The sequence below is a fragment of the Pantherophis guttatus genome, chromosome 1, assembly GCF_059756535.1.
Source record: "Pantherophis guttatus breed Tessera chromosome 1, ASM5975653v1, whole genome shotgun sequence".
Taxonomy (NCBI): Eukaryota; Metazoa; Chordata; class Lepidosauria; order Squamata; family Colubridae; genus Pantherophis; species Pantherophis guttatus.
In genome coordinates, this window is record NC_142063.1 from 258,229,695 (window position 1) to 258,243,738 (window position 14,044).

Genomic DNA, 14,044 nt, shown 5'->3' on the forward strand with positions numbered 1-14,044 from the left:
ACTCTATGATGCTATGAAGAGAGAAACTTCCATTCCCAGAATGGATCCAGACTGGATGATACTAGTCTGTAGTACAGATAACTTATCCATTTTGTTTTCTATAAATTTAATTTTTTTAAAAAAAAAAAGTTATGTTCATTAGTTCAAATAATATACCATTTGCAGCCAGTTTTCTTGGTATGCAAATTGTGTGTAAACATTTAAAAATATGCAATTGGCGATGTCAGTTCTAGTTCATATCTTACCTCAGGAAGTATAAATTAGATCAGTTTGTATTAATGCAGTCCAAGTATTTCCTCCCTTAGTCTGTAGGAATTTTGTAGGAAATTCAACCTTTTAATTTCTCCTCATGTGCATACCAATAATTTACTGGATGTAACTGCCCAACTCCATCAGCTTCCTATGTAGTTCATTTAAAGATTCTCTTGTTTAAATCAATTTTACTCCTGAAAACAATGAACTTGAGCCAAAGCATGAGTATTAACAATGCTGGCATTGTTTTGAGCAAAGACCTAGATATATCAATTTGACATCTTTGCATGATTGTGTACATGTCTAGATTCAGGACATACGGAATCAACTAGCAATAACTGAATAATCAGACTGGCGTTAATTTCCATCTGTAGGAATTAAGAGATGAATTGGCTCGTCAGCTTGACATAAAACTATTAAACCAAATCCTCATGATGGTTATGCAATTTTGTTGGATAAGGCAGCTGTTGAAAAAGCTATTAAAAATTCAAGATTTTTGCAATTATTAAACTGCATCTCATAAGTAAGTCTGTTGTAACAAATAACTTCATGCTCCACTATTTAGTGCTAAGGTTTCCCCAATCGTAAAGCAAGTTTATTTTTATCTTCTCAAAACAGAAGGTTGCTTTAACCAAATCTCTGTGTGTCTGTGCATATGTCATTAATGCACTTTGCTGCTCCTAATGGACTTAGAGAGCATGTTCAATTGGCACTATATTCATTATGGGTCTTTTCTATTTCAACATGCTTCCATTCCCTTTTTCTCCCCTCATCCCTTATCATTCCTACAAATGGCCCTAAAAATGGTTTTTCTTTACTGGTTAGAAGAGAGATCTCAAGGCTGTATAAGATAGCCCTGTGAAAATTTCATTCCTGTGGGTGGCTGCCATAGAAAATGCTATGCAGTCTGTTCTCCATTTATGACAGTTCGTTTAGTGACTGTTCGCAGTTACAACAGTACTGAAAAAAGTGACTTTTGACAGTTTTGCACACTCACGACCATTGCAGCATCCCCATGGTCACGTGATTAAAATTTGAACACTTGGCAACTGGTTCATATTTATGATGGTTATATGTCCCCGGGGGGGGAGTCATGTGATCATCTTTTGAGACCTTCCAACAAGCAAAGTCAATGGGGAAGCAGATTCACTTAACAACTATGGCAAGAATGGTTGTAAAATGGGACAAAACTCATTTAGCAACTGTTTCGCTTAGCAAAGGAAATTTGGGGCTCGGTTGTTAGTCGCAAGTTGAGAACTATCCGTATTTCACATTACAGATATTTAGGAAAGAGAGAATATTAAGGAATCAATTATATACAGCACCTTATATACATTTTAATGCACAATACTTTACAAGACAGTGTTCAGTCTAGACACTGTCTCAAAATTGAGATTATAGATTTATACGGTAGCCTCTAGAAAGGTCTATTAAAAGTTAAATGCAAGTTAAATGCAGTAGGACAGATAGTGGGGAAAGCTGGAGGCTATGGTTTGAATAATGCAGTGAAGATGAATATTCAATTTAAGACTGCTAAAAGGAAGTCCTTCACACTTAAGCAGATAGCTTGTCTATGGAATTCCTTACCACAAGTTGTAATGGTAGCTGCCAACTTGAAAAAGTTTAAAAAATGTAAACATGGTGAACAATCCTGTTTATGGCATCATATTTTAGTTTTATTTTCAAAGACAGCATGGTTCCCAAAGCAGTTATTGAAGAATACAAGTGAGAAGGGGGATGTCTTGCTTGAGTTCCCATCACATCTAGTTGGTTGTTGTGGAAACAGCACGTTAAGACAGATAAAACTCATCAGTTCTTTTGAAGTTAAAACAAAGCTAATGACAGACTCCACCATATATTTTCCAGCTGTAAAGTCTCATATAATTATTTTCCCCTTATAAGCCCCTTTCTCCAGTACACTTAGCAGACATACAAGTATAAACCATGACCATCGTTTTTTCAATATATCAAGAGAGACAAAGCAACACACACAGACTTATGGCACAAATAACTTCCTATCAATTCACATCAGTATATTTTATGGTAACTGTTTTCACCTCAGTGAAAAATTCATACGAATCCTTAGCTCCCTCTCTACCTATCCCAGAGGCTTTCATTCCCCCAAAGGGCAAATTCAGATCTCTGATCAGCCAACAATTGGTCCACACCAAACCAGACTGGAGTCTTTTAGCAACACGATGAATCCGGCCCACATTGTTTGACCAAACTGTGGCTGCCAGGCCATATTTGACTCCATTGGCTCTCCTAATCACTTCCTCTTCTGTGTCAAATACCATTACACAAGTTACAGGACCAAAGATCTCATCCTGAATGCAGCAAGAATCGTCATCGATTTCTGTGATAACTGTGGGAGGCAAGAAATAGCCTCTTTGGTTTCTTGGAGGAAGATTCAATGAATCTATTCCCTCTCCACAAAGGATCTTGGCCCCTTCTACCCGAGCCTGCTGGATATATTTCTTCACCTAATAGGAGCAGCAACAAAACAAGAAGCATATTTAGAGAAGACAGTAATTTCTAATTGTTAATAACAATAAGGAAATAAAAGACCAATACATATGAATATACTCTCTCACACCTACATATTTACTATATAAAACCTATATCTAGACATATTGTATGAATTAGTTAAACTCTTGTGTTTTACATGCAATTTTAAATAACGTTCATCATTTAAAGGTTGGTTTACTTTAATTCATTTATTTAAACACACATTCCGTCTTACACCAGGAAAATGCCAATGCAATTTTATCATTGGAACATTGTGTGACTGTTGTAGCATTATCAATTAAATTTTAAATACTGTATTACATTAAGAAAGATGGAAAAATCTTAGACACATTTGAAGCTATGGCAGAAGAATCTGAAAAGTCTTCTTCAATTCTGCTGACAATATATTTGAGAAGTGAGTTGGTAAGAGGAAATATCAGATTGTTTCCAACTGTGTGCGCCCAACAGTGAATCACACATCACTAAGGAGATGTTTCAACTAGTCATATTGTTACTTATTAAGTGCACACAATAAAAAAAAATAGGCAAACTTGACAACTGGCAAAATTACTTAATGATAAATAATTTTGATGGGGAAGTTTTAGGAAATACTCTGAACTTAAAGCAAGTGTTTTAACAAGTGTTTAAAACAAGATCTGTTCTTTGTCTAAAAATCATTACCAAGATATAAGAAAATCTCTATCATCATATATTGCAATACTTTCTCAAATGAGGAATAAAACACATTTGCAGCTAATTTAGAGAATTTAAAAATATTTTCAACATTGTTTACCTTTGCTAAATGATCTTTACTTATTAATGCTCCCATATCACTTGTGGGATCTGAAGGATTTCCAACTTTCCATTTTCTAACAGCTTCCACAAACCTTTTTAAGAATTCTTTAGAAATGCTCTTCTGAACAAAGATTCTGCTGGTACATAAGCATATTTCACCCTGGCAAGATTAACAATGTATAGAAAAGGGAGAAATTCAATAATGAGTCATTATTTCACTGAAGCATGAGTTGTTAAGTTCTTTACGAGACACATTAATATCAGAGCGAAACTCTTGTTTAGTTCACTGAAGGAAGAATTTGTTTTCTAGATTTCAGTAAGAGCAGTACATTGATAACTCTTAAGATTTACAATTATGCCATAAATATAAATATCAGCAAGCTCTTATATAGTTTGTTGTTAGTATCCCTATCCATTTTTACAAGGAAAATTTGGGTGGAGAGGAACTACTATTGAGTAGGACATTTAATTCCTTCTACGACTACTGCTTTCATACCCAACAGGCAAGAGGAGAAATCATATTTTATCTTGGTATTTCCAAGGAAGAGTAGGCAGGCTACAGAAAGACTAGCTGTCTACCTTCCTAGTGCCCAGTCCAGGATGTGAGGAGTCCCAAGACACAGTAACAAAAAACACGGGCAATCCATCCAAGGAAAGTAGGTAAGTCAGTGGAGAATTCTCTTATACTGGATCTGATATGCTAAATCTTTTGGGATGTTCTGTGTAGAAGAGTAGTAGGGGGACTATTTGGAGTGGTAAACTGTGAGGATATGAACCAGAAAGAGTAATTCCAAAATGAATTCTGATAGAAAAAGGGAGCTTACTCATCCATCATTATCAAGGAATATCATAACATTCACTTGCCACACGCTAAATAAATAAACAACATTCACTGAGAGAAGATGCCATGTTAAGTCAGATTTTTTAAAAATTTTCTTTTAAAATGTTCTCATTGTTTATTGGAATTTATTAGCTGCCCAATCCCAATAAGTAAAAAAATGAATCATCTGATTCAGAATAATATACTCAGTCTTTATATTAAAATCTGTCAACTTCAGAAGTAAAACTTGCGTAAGCGGAGGGATAAGCAAGCTATCTGTTTATACCTGGTTAGCAAAACTGGATTTTACAGTGGCAGGAATACATTGATCCAAGTTGGCATCCTCAAAAATGATAGCTGGGTTTTTGCCTCCTAGCTCCAGGGAAAGCTTCTTACAGTACAAAGCAGACCTTTGGATGATTTCCTGGCCGGTGAGTGTGCTCCCAGTGAAGGAAATCAGAGATACCGCCGGATGGGAAACAAGAGCATCTCCAGCCTTGGGCCCACTTCCGAATACGACATTTATCACACCCGGAGGAAAACCTCATAGGCAGCAGAGGAGGAAAATCACATAAACAGACCAAGTATGTAGTACATTCCATTTAAGTGGCAACTCAAAAACATACCGTATATTTTTAATACAATACTATGATCCTAACTAAAGTGGTGTGGTGGCCTAGAGGTGGAGCTCTCGCCTCACAATAAGGAGGCTATGAGTTCAACCCTAGATAGAGGCAGATATTTCTCTCTCTGGGCATACTGGGCATATATACTGTTCAGCATATATCTGCTGAACAAAACTCTGCATTGGCAACAGGAAGGGCATCCGGCCATTAAAACACTCTGCTAGCTCCATTCAGTTGCCCAGACTCCACCCCATAAGGGATTGTGGGGTTGTTAAAAAATGATGATGACTATGATCCTAACTACTTTTAGAGTATACAAGGGTTATATATGATGGAGCTTCCTTGCCTGTTATATGATATCTTTTTAATCTATTGAAAAGCAACAAAGATGATTAGGGGACTGGAGGCTAAAACATATGAAGAACGGTTGCAGGAACTGGGTATGTCTAGATTAATGAAAAGAAGGACTAGGGGAGACATGATAGCAGTGTTCCAATATCTCAGGGGCTGCCACAAAGAAGAGGGAGTCAAACTATTCTTCAAAGCACCCGAGGGTAGAACAAAAAGCAATGGGTGGAAACTAATCAAGGAGAGAAGCAATTTAGAACTAAGGAGAAATTTCCTGACAGTTAAAACAATTAATAAGTGGAACAACTTGCCTGCAGAAGTTGTGAATGCTCCAACACTGGAAGTTTTTAAGAAGATATTGGATAACCATTTGTCTGAAGTGGTGTAGAGTTTCCTGCGTAGGCAGGGGATTGGACTAGAAGACCTCCAAGGTCCCTTCCAACTATGTTATTCTATTCTATTCTTATTGTCATATTTCATTACAATCAGGTTCTAAATCATTCTATCAATGGAATATTAGATTGATCATGTATATGATATATAAGCTCTTTGAATCAAAGTGTTACCTACTTGTATCCTGAATAACTAATATGGATACTTCTTTAATTATTTCAGTGGAGCTACTTTTCAGGTATACCTGCTTGATTCAGAAGTTTGCACATCATCCAGGCTGTGACAGATGTCATTTCACTGGGTTTGGCAATTACAGTATTTCCACACATGACAGCAGGGGCAATTTTCCAGGTCAGTAAGTAAAGTGGCAAATTCCAAGGACTAATTAATCCAGCTTTCAAAAAGATAGGAAAAAGGAACATTTTTTTAAAAACAAGAAGTTTGATACTTAGGAATCTATGGCCCTCTTTTGAAACCCAGTTAGACAGCAGAGCATGACAGATCTATGTAAGCTTCAGTAGTCTTTTGTTTTAGCTCCATTCTATGTACTAAACTGTCTGCAAAGGAAATAGGTAAATGGAAATGTTAAATAACAACTCGTGTTCAGGTTCTATAACAAGCTATTGAATCAGGAGGCAGAGCAAGGTTTGACTCATTATTAAAAGAATAGCATCTTGCCAATCAATTATATTCTAATTGAGTGAGCTAATTATAATGGACTTACCTATGTTAGAAAAAGGCATGAAAATTTCAAGCTGTGCTTTATATTAGAAGAGAACTACCAGATTTGAGATATAAAAGTCCAGATGATCACTAAACTGCAGGAAAAAAAGACACTGAAAAGTGAGTGATGACATCTAGTGGTCATCTAGATGCTTGCAGCTCAGGACCACTTACACCAAGGGTGTCAAACTTGATCGCGACATTTTTTGTCTTTATAGAACCAGGGTGGGCGTGGCCTCCATGTGATGCATCCAGCCCGTGGACCGCCAGTTTGACACCCCTGACTTACACTTCAGGTAGTCCTAGGGTCATGGCCATTAGTCAGTGACCCATTCAAAGTTAGACCAATGTTGGACAAGGGATTTACAACACCTCCAACACCTGGCCATTGCAGCATCTCTACAGTGACATGATCATGATCTGGGTGCTTTGGCACTTGGCTCATGATTACAACATTGGAACGAGATGCTATCACATGATTGCAATTTCCCATGTTCCATTCTGGCTTCCCACAAGCAAACTCAATGGGGAAGCCAGCAGGAAGTTGGAATTGCGATCACATGAGGTCCTCACTACAGATTACATAAGCCTTTAAATGGCATGCCAAGGACTATATTTCTCGAACTAGTGAATAAAGCTACAACAAAATCTAGTTTCATTTCATTCATTTGAAATAATAAGATTATGCACCAGTCACATATTTAATATTTCTCCCCTTTTATCATAGTAAAAATAACAACTCTGGGGAACGATACCCATATTTTATAGGCCAAATGTAACTGAGTACAGTATTTCTGCTTTATAATTCAAAACATTTTTGAAAAAACACCTGCAGTTCTTTGACAAAGACTTACCAATTCCCACTGGTGACCTTTCAGTATAGTGCATACAGCCGATGTGATCCATCTGTGTACATTCTGTTGTGTTATGAAGGATAGATGATGAAAAAAAGCGAAAATTGTATACTGCTCGGGGTATGTCCACTGTTCTGGCAAAAGAAATTGTTTTTCCTGGAACAGAAGGATATTTACCAAATAATTTTATACTTGCAGATGTTGTTGTAATGCTTTTGAAATGTACAAATCATTTCAATGGGTTTCATGTTCTAAATAGTTTTTGTAAGAATTGTTTTTAAGCATAGAATGAAAGTTGTCTAGTTATTAAGGAGGAGTGAAGACAATCTAAATGTTCAAAAGTAAAACTTCAGAAACACAAGAAAGCAAGAGGATATTAAAGGATTATGGGCAAATCCATGTAAGTCTCTCTGGCCACATTTGACCATGAGAATACATCTTCAGATTTTAAGCTTCTCTGCTATCGCATAATAGACAAACAAAAATTCTGCATCAATAGAGACAAGGCGATCCATCCCTAAAATAACTTTTGTCCATGAAGAAATGTTTATTATTCCCAGCATGCTGTATCTGTCTGCAGTTGCATTAAATATAAGGAGCTCATCAAAAAGAAACAACAACTGTCATTCAGCACCCGAATACATAGCTAAAGACACAATTATTCAAATCCAGATAAATCAATAAATAAGGAAAATATTTTTGTTTTTAATCTTTAAATGTGAATGTGAGAAAGAGCCAAATTCCAATTTGTCCATTCAGACAAGAAATTAGGCAAGTTGATTGTGTTGTTCATGTAGGGTCAATGGAAACTAGATGGAATTCAACAGATCTAAATGGTCACATATCTTAAAGAGTTCTTCATAAATCTGAGATGGGCAATATGTGGCTACCTAGATATGTTGAACTGCGTCTAATTTTTATTGGCCCTAGATGATCAACACAATCAACTTGCCTATTCCTTGGTTGAATGGACAAATTGGCTTTTTTTCACATTCACATTTGAAGATAAAAACTAAAACACTTTCCCCCTTATTTACAAACCCAGTTAAGAATTTTGGTTATATTCTTATAGAAAAAATAATTGAACAAAATGGCTGTAACTTTATAGACAGCACTGGGAGTTGAGTATATGTCACTATCCTTAATATATATGCTTAATTTTTAAAGCATTGCCTTTGTCTTAAAACTAAATATGGATTTAATTTGGGGTGTGCCTTAGTATAATGGACTCTTGATTCTATTAGATATTGATGCTGAGAGCTGCTATTATTTTCTTAACCAGTTATCACTAGGAGCAGAAGTCAACAGGTTTTCTCCTTTACCTTGATCTTTTGATTCTGCTTGCGCAAATGACTCCAGATCTTCTTCCATAAGGTCTGCTAACTTACTCATTATTTTTGACCTTTCCTGTGGACTTTTGGTAGACCATCCTGGGAAAGCATTTTGGGCCGCTTTGACAGCAGCTTCCACCTTTAAAATGCAATCAGTAAACACGTATGTTTGCATGAGCAAAAGCCTGTATGATGCTAGATGTTAACAGAAACTATGGGAAAGCAGAAAACAAATACCGCTTCCTTGGAAGCCTGAGTTCAGATCCACTGCTATGTCGTCCTGGGTTAGGTAAAAATCAATAAGAATCCTTATTTATAAACTGAGAGGGTTTTTGTCATCCTGATCAATTGCAATACAGAATAACGTCTGTCTCCAGGGCAAGGTTGATCTAGACCAGTGATGGCAAAACTTTTCGGCTTGGTATGTCAAAAATTTCAAAAATACCTAACTGGACCCTAGTGGCATTGCACACTCCTCTCCAAACAAGAGAAACAAATTTTTATCTCCCTTCGCCCCCCCCCCCCCATTTAAGCCACACTGAACAGCAACTCTCGGTCAAAGTACACTGGCTGAGCCTGAAGTAAAGGCCTGAGCTTCAACTTTAGCCTTAGCGCCACTGCTACCATTCGAAAAAGCCCCGTTGCTCCGTTCCCCAAGGTGTGATTGCCTCCATAATCCAGTGCTGCCATGCACCCTTTACCTTCAGGTGGTGCTCTCTTTTTGTTGATAGGTCCCTACCACTTACCTGAGGTTGCTCCAGGTCGCATAAGGCCTTTATTCTTGAAGCTGCTTTGGAGAATGCTCTTCCATGATGGGGTGGAGAATGCCTCAGAAGCCTCCAAAAATGACACGAAAGCATGCCCTGTTCTCACATGATTTTTGGAGACTCAAAGGCCATGCAAGAGCACAACCCTCTCACATAACTTCCAGAGGTTCAAGAGCCCATGAGAGACATCCCATTCCATGTGGCCTCCACAACTTCCAAAACTGAGAGCGGGGTATGCTTTCAAGAATAGTTGTTGGGTGTTGATTAACACTGGTGTGTCAGCCAAAATGTGTTGATGTGTCACCTTTGACATACATCATAGGTTCGCCTTCACTGATCTAGACATATGACAGTTAAAGATAGAAACTGAACAGTTCTGTTCAAGTTATGCCAAATGTATTTGAATTAGAAGGGTAAGACATACCAATTGATATACAGACACATATAGATACATGTATTTGTATGTGTTTTCATCATCCCTTCAAGGGGCATTTTTGTTATCTTGTTTGGTATTTTTTACTTGCTTACTTTCCAATTTAACATTCAGAATTACAGCCACTAGGCAGCACTATTGAGCTGTTACTTCTGCAGAGTTCTGCAGAATTGTCACAATGTCTTTCATTTTAAGCAAGGCCATAGTATTACCAACTTGCATTTTCAAACTAATCAGTAACTGAAATTCTCTGTGCAGGGTATAGTAGCATTCAATGTGCTACACCTGCTTGCACTCATGTCTTGCCATATGCTCTTCCCCAAAGCTGATCTAAAGTTTTCTATCTAAGATAAGAAATATATATATAACAATACCATGAATTTAATTATAATAAATCAATTTAATTCATTATTTAACTGAATTCAAATTAATTAAAATTTTATGCTTGATCTGGTCTTGCTGCTTTCTTTGTCCTGATCCTGCCTTTGATATGTGATTCAAAGGTTAAATACAATGCTGAGGGTGAAATGTATTGGAAACCCCAAGAAGCCTAAAAGCTTTCTTGTCCTGCTGACCACAATATTAAATGAACAATCAAGATTATTCTTTAAACATCTTTTTCTATGTATCTAATATACAATTCATTTTCTGTTTGCATAGGAAAATAAGTTATAAGAGGGCAAAGCTCCACAGTGTAAGTTTAGGGGGGGGAAATGCTAGTTATACTTCAACCACTATTTATGCATACTTAAGCAAACATTTGATTGACTGGAATTGAATGCTAAAGGGTCAAAGTTAAAATTGTAAAAGTGTAGAAGAGTATTTTATCTCCAACCTCAGTCATTACCGGTAGATCATACAATTATTATTTTGATTGGGCCTTTTAAAGGAATTAAGCAGCCAATAAGGAAAGCTTATGAATTGTTTTCCCTCTTCATTTTGCCTTGAAGTTTGACACAATTTCCACTCTGCCACATAAAAGAGACATTTCAAAGGAAATGGCGTTGAACTTTGAGCTGCTGATCTAGGGCTATTGCTGCTAACACAACACCGTGTTATTATACTGAAATACAGCCTTATCATTTCCCACAAGCAAAAAAGATAATTCAATATAACATTAAAACTAGCCAATATTTCAGTACGATTTGTGTTCACAATTATTACAAACACCTCATACAATCTCTTTGTACAACTCTACAAAATCATGAAAAAGTTGAATATAAATTTCTGTAGGAACTCACCTCTTCCCTGCCACTATCGGGTACTTTGCAATATACTTCACCAATAGATGGGTCATAAGAATCTAGATATGAGGAACACGGCACAAACTGGCCACCGATATAGTTCTCCAAAATCAAGTGAGTCTGTGAGGGGGTCATTGCAACTCAGTTTGCACTGTCCAAGCACTGTTACTAAGTTTGTGATTTATAGAGGATACTTCTTTATTTGCCAGCTTCAACTCCTCCTCCTTTGGCAATAATTCTTTGACTGGATCAAAAACTCAAATGCATCCACAGCCTAAGCCAAATGAACTATAACTGTAAACATTGCGGAAATAATTTCATCAGTATAGTATTATTTGCTTCATAAAAATGGCATTATAAATATAATCACTTTGGATTCATCATCAAAGTTGCGATGTTCTGGAGGATTCCACTTCAATCTTAATGCTGGCAGTAATTTTGATGAATTATTTCATTTTTACTATGCTCGTTTATTGTACTGTAGCATATGATGTGGAGTGGGTAAAACTATACTGTACTCAGGAAAAATAGATTAGATTGCTGTTGTTTTTTAATTCCTTCCAAGCATTTCTAGGAGAGAGTGCAATTTATCAATGTATGGGAAAAAAATTTAAAAATAAAAGTGAGGAGTAAGTAGCAATCTAGTTCAAGGCAGACATAAAGTATATTTAGAACCGTTGATTACAGGAGATGTAGAGTGATTTCCAATTTCGAGTATTTGTTCGAGTATTGTTTCGAGTATTAATTATTCCAGTGGTGGAATTCAAATTTTTTTACTACCAGTTCTGGGCGTGGTGTGGCTTGATGGGCGTGGCTTGATGGGCATGGAAGGGGAAGGATACTGCAAAGTCTCCATTCCCACCCCACTCTGGAGCCAGCCAGAGGTGGTATTTACAGGTTCTCCGAACTACTCAAAACTTCAGCTACCAGTTCTCCAGAACCTGTCAGAATCTGCTGAATAGCACTCCTGAATTATTCCTGTTTTGTCCCTCGAGTATTTGTTCGAGTATTGTTTCGAGTATTAATTATTCCAGTGGTGGAATTCAAATTTTTTTACTACCAGTTCTGGGCGTGGTGTGGCTTGATGGGCGTGGCTTGATGGGCATGGAAGGGGAAGGATACTGCAAAGTCTCCATTCCCACCCCACTCTGGAGCCAGCCAGAGGTGGTATTTACAGGTTCTCCGAACTACTCAAAACTTCAGCTACCAGTTCTCCAGAACCTGTCAGAATCTGCTGAATAGCACTCCTGAATTATTCCTGTTTTGTCCCTCCCTGAGATGTACATACACTACTGAAATGAAGAAAGCTTTACGTAACAATGAATATATTTTTATCCAGAAGGACTACATACTTCAATTCTCATACTCATATAAAATTATACCTTATGAAATTATTTGTTTTAATCGGGTTTGGGGAGTTGCAATAGCAGCTTTATTTTTAGATACAACGATCAGATAATTGCTATGTTTTGTTCCATCAGAACCAATTCTTTTTTGTCAGGATTTTAATTTATAAAAGACCATGGAAAAAGCCAAAATTATGCTCAGATGACTACTTTATTATACTTCTACAATTTAAAAAATAAAATTAATCATTATTGGACAAGCTATATCTACTCAATTTTTTAAATAAAATTAGGATGGAAAGAAATTAAGTTGTAGGTGCAGCATTACATAATGTTTTCTGAAACAGAAGGAAACAGGATTCTTTGAAAACATAGTTGTATAAAACTTCGAATATTTTAGCTCAATTAATATGTAATTTATAAAATACCATGCAGCAAAGTATCAGCTCTCCCTATAAATTGTAAACAAACATTAAGGCTGGAAGTAACATTTTTTTCCATGATGAATCGCCATTCTTTAATACATCATTCCAATCAGTTTTTGAAAACAATGCACTAGAACTATTGATGGGATGACATTTTAGTTTGGGAATATGCTGAAACTTGTGCAGTGAAAAAGTGCAATGAGTATTTTCTTGCTGGCATATTGTTCTACAGCAACAATGGCCTTGAAATGTTTGCAGAGTACCCAATACATAATTGCCAATACATAATTGTCTTTGTTCCTTCAACAGATACAAATGGATTGGATTCCTCAGAGAAGTATATTTGAGCATATGATTTCATTTGGCTGGATTGCAGATGTCCTGGCACACTATCACTCCTTAATCTAAAATAAAACAGAAATATCATTGAACATTTAAAAAAAAACAACCTCTGTTATACTTTGAGAACAGCTCCCCCCCCCCCCCAAATATACAAGCCTGCAGTGTTGATCTATAATGTTGTACTACGTGCAGAGAGATACTGGTCATTACAGCTGGTCAGGCATATAGAAATGCAATATTAGACTTCTTGGATTCCAGTTTTGTCTCACCAAGCTTATCAATCAATTAAAGTTCAATATTTTAAAATTAAATATCAATGCATATATAGCCATAGGTAAAATCTAGGCCCCAGTCCAGAATGGCAATCAGAGATATACAGTGTCAGGGTTCAAACAGAAGTGAGTACACCCTCTCACATTTTGTAAACATTTAAGTATATCTTTTCATGTGACAACACTGAAAAAATGACACTTGGCTACAATATAAAGTAGTGAGTGTACAGCTTGTATAACAGTGTAAATGTGCTGTCCCCTCAAAATAACACAACACACAGCCATTAATGTCTAAACTGGTGGCAAACAAAAGTGAGTACACCCCTAAGTGATAATGTCTCTAATAACAATTTACAAGATAAATTTTGGGAACTAAAAATGTAACTATTTCTACAGTGCTTATATTTGATTAAATGTATATTTCGTTAAAAATGTTTAACAAAATATTTTCACACTAAATATATTAGCATTGTCAGATCTGGTTACTCAAATGTTAATAGTGCATATATGTTTATTTATTTAAAATGGTTAACAAGAGACACAGCTTATGATTTCATAATTAGCA

At 36.4% G+C, this 14,044-nt stretch overlaps 2 protein-coding genes across 3 annotated transcripts in view; both read right to left on the reverse strand.

The window, feature by feature from the left end:
* Positions 1 to 1,906: 1,906 nt before the first annotated feature.
* On the reverse strand, positions 1,907 to 11,267 carry ALDH8A1 (aldehyde dehydrogenase 8 family member A1). 2 transcript variants are annotated; one of them, XM_034418852.2, is made up of 7 exons: positions 11,092 to 11,267; positions 8,642 to 8,789; positions 7,320 to 7,475; positions 5,987 to 6,136; positions 4,662 to 4,918; positions 3,554 to 3,715; positions 1,907 to 2,735 (listed from the first exon to the last, which is right to left on the reverse strand). In XM_034418852.2, exons 1-7 carry the CDS (start codon positions 11,227 to 11,229, stop codon positions 2,271 to 2,273), a joined length of 1,476 nt encoding a protein of 491 aa, XP_034274743.2. In that variant the 5' UTR covers positions 11,230 to 11,267; the 3' UTR covers positions 1,907 to 2,270. The 2 variants fall into 2 exon arrangements, with proteins under 2 accessions (XP_034274743.2, XP_034274744.2); XM_034418853.3 differs by lacking the exon at positions 11,092 to 11,267 and adding an exon at positions 9,397 to 9,600.
* A 1,365-nt stretch (positions 11,268 to 12,632) lies between these two features.
* Positions 12,633 to 14,044, reverse strand: part of HBS1L (HBS1 like translational GTPase) — a 50,532-nt gene continuing 49,120 nt past the window's right edge. Inside the window, exon 18 of the mRNA XM_034418854.3 lies at positions 12,633 to 13,269. Coding sequence (XP_034274745.1) covers positions 13,258 to 13,269 — 12 coding nt within the window. The 3' untranslated portion in view covers positions 12,633 to 13,257. The remainder of the gene's footprint in view (positions 13,270 to 14,044) is intronic.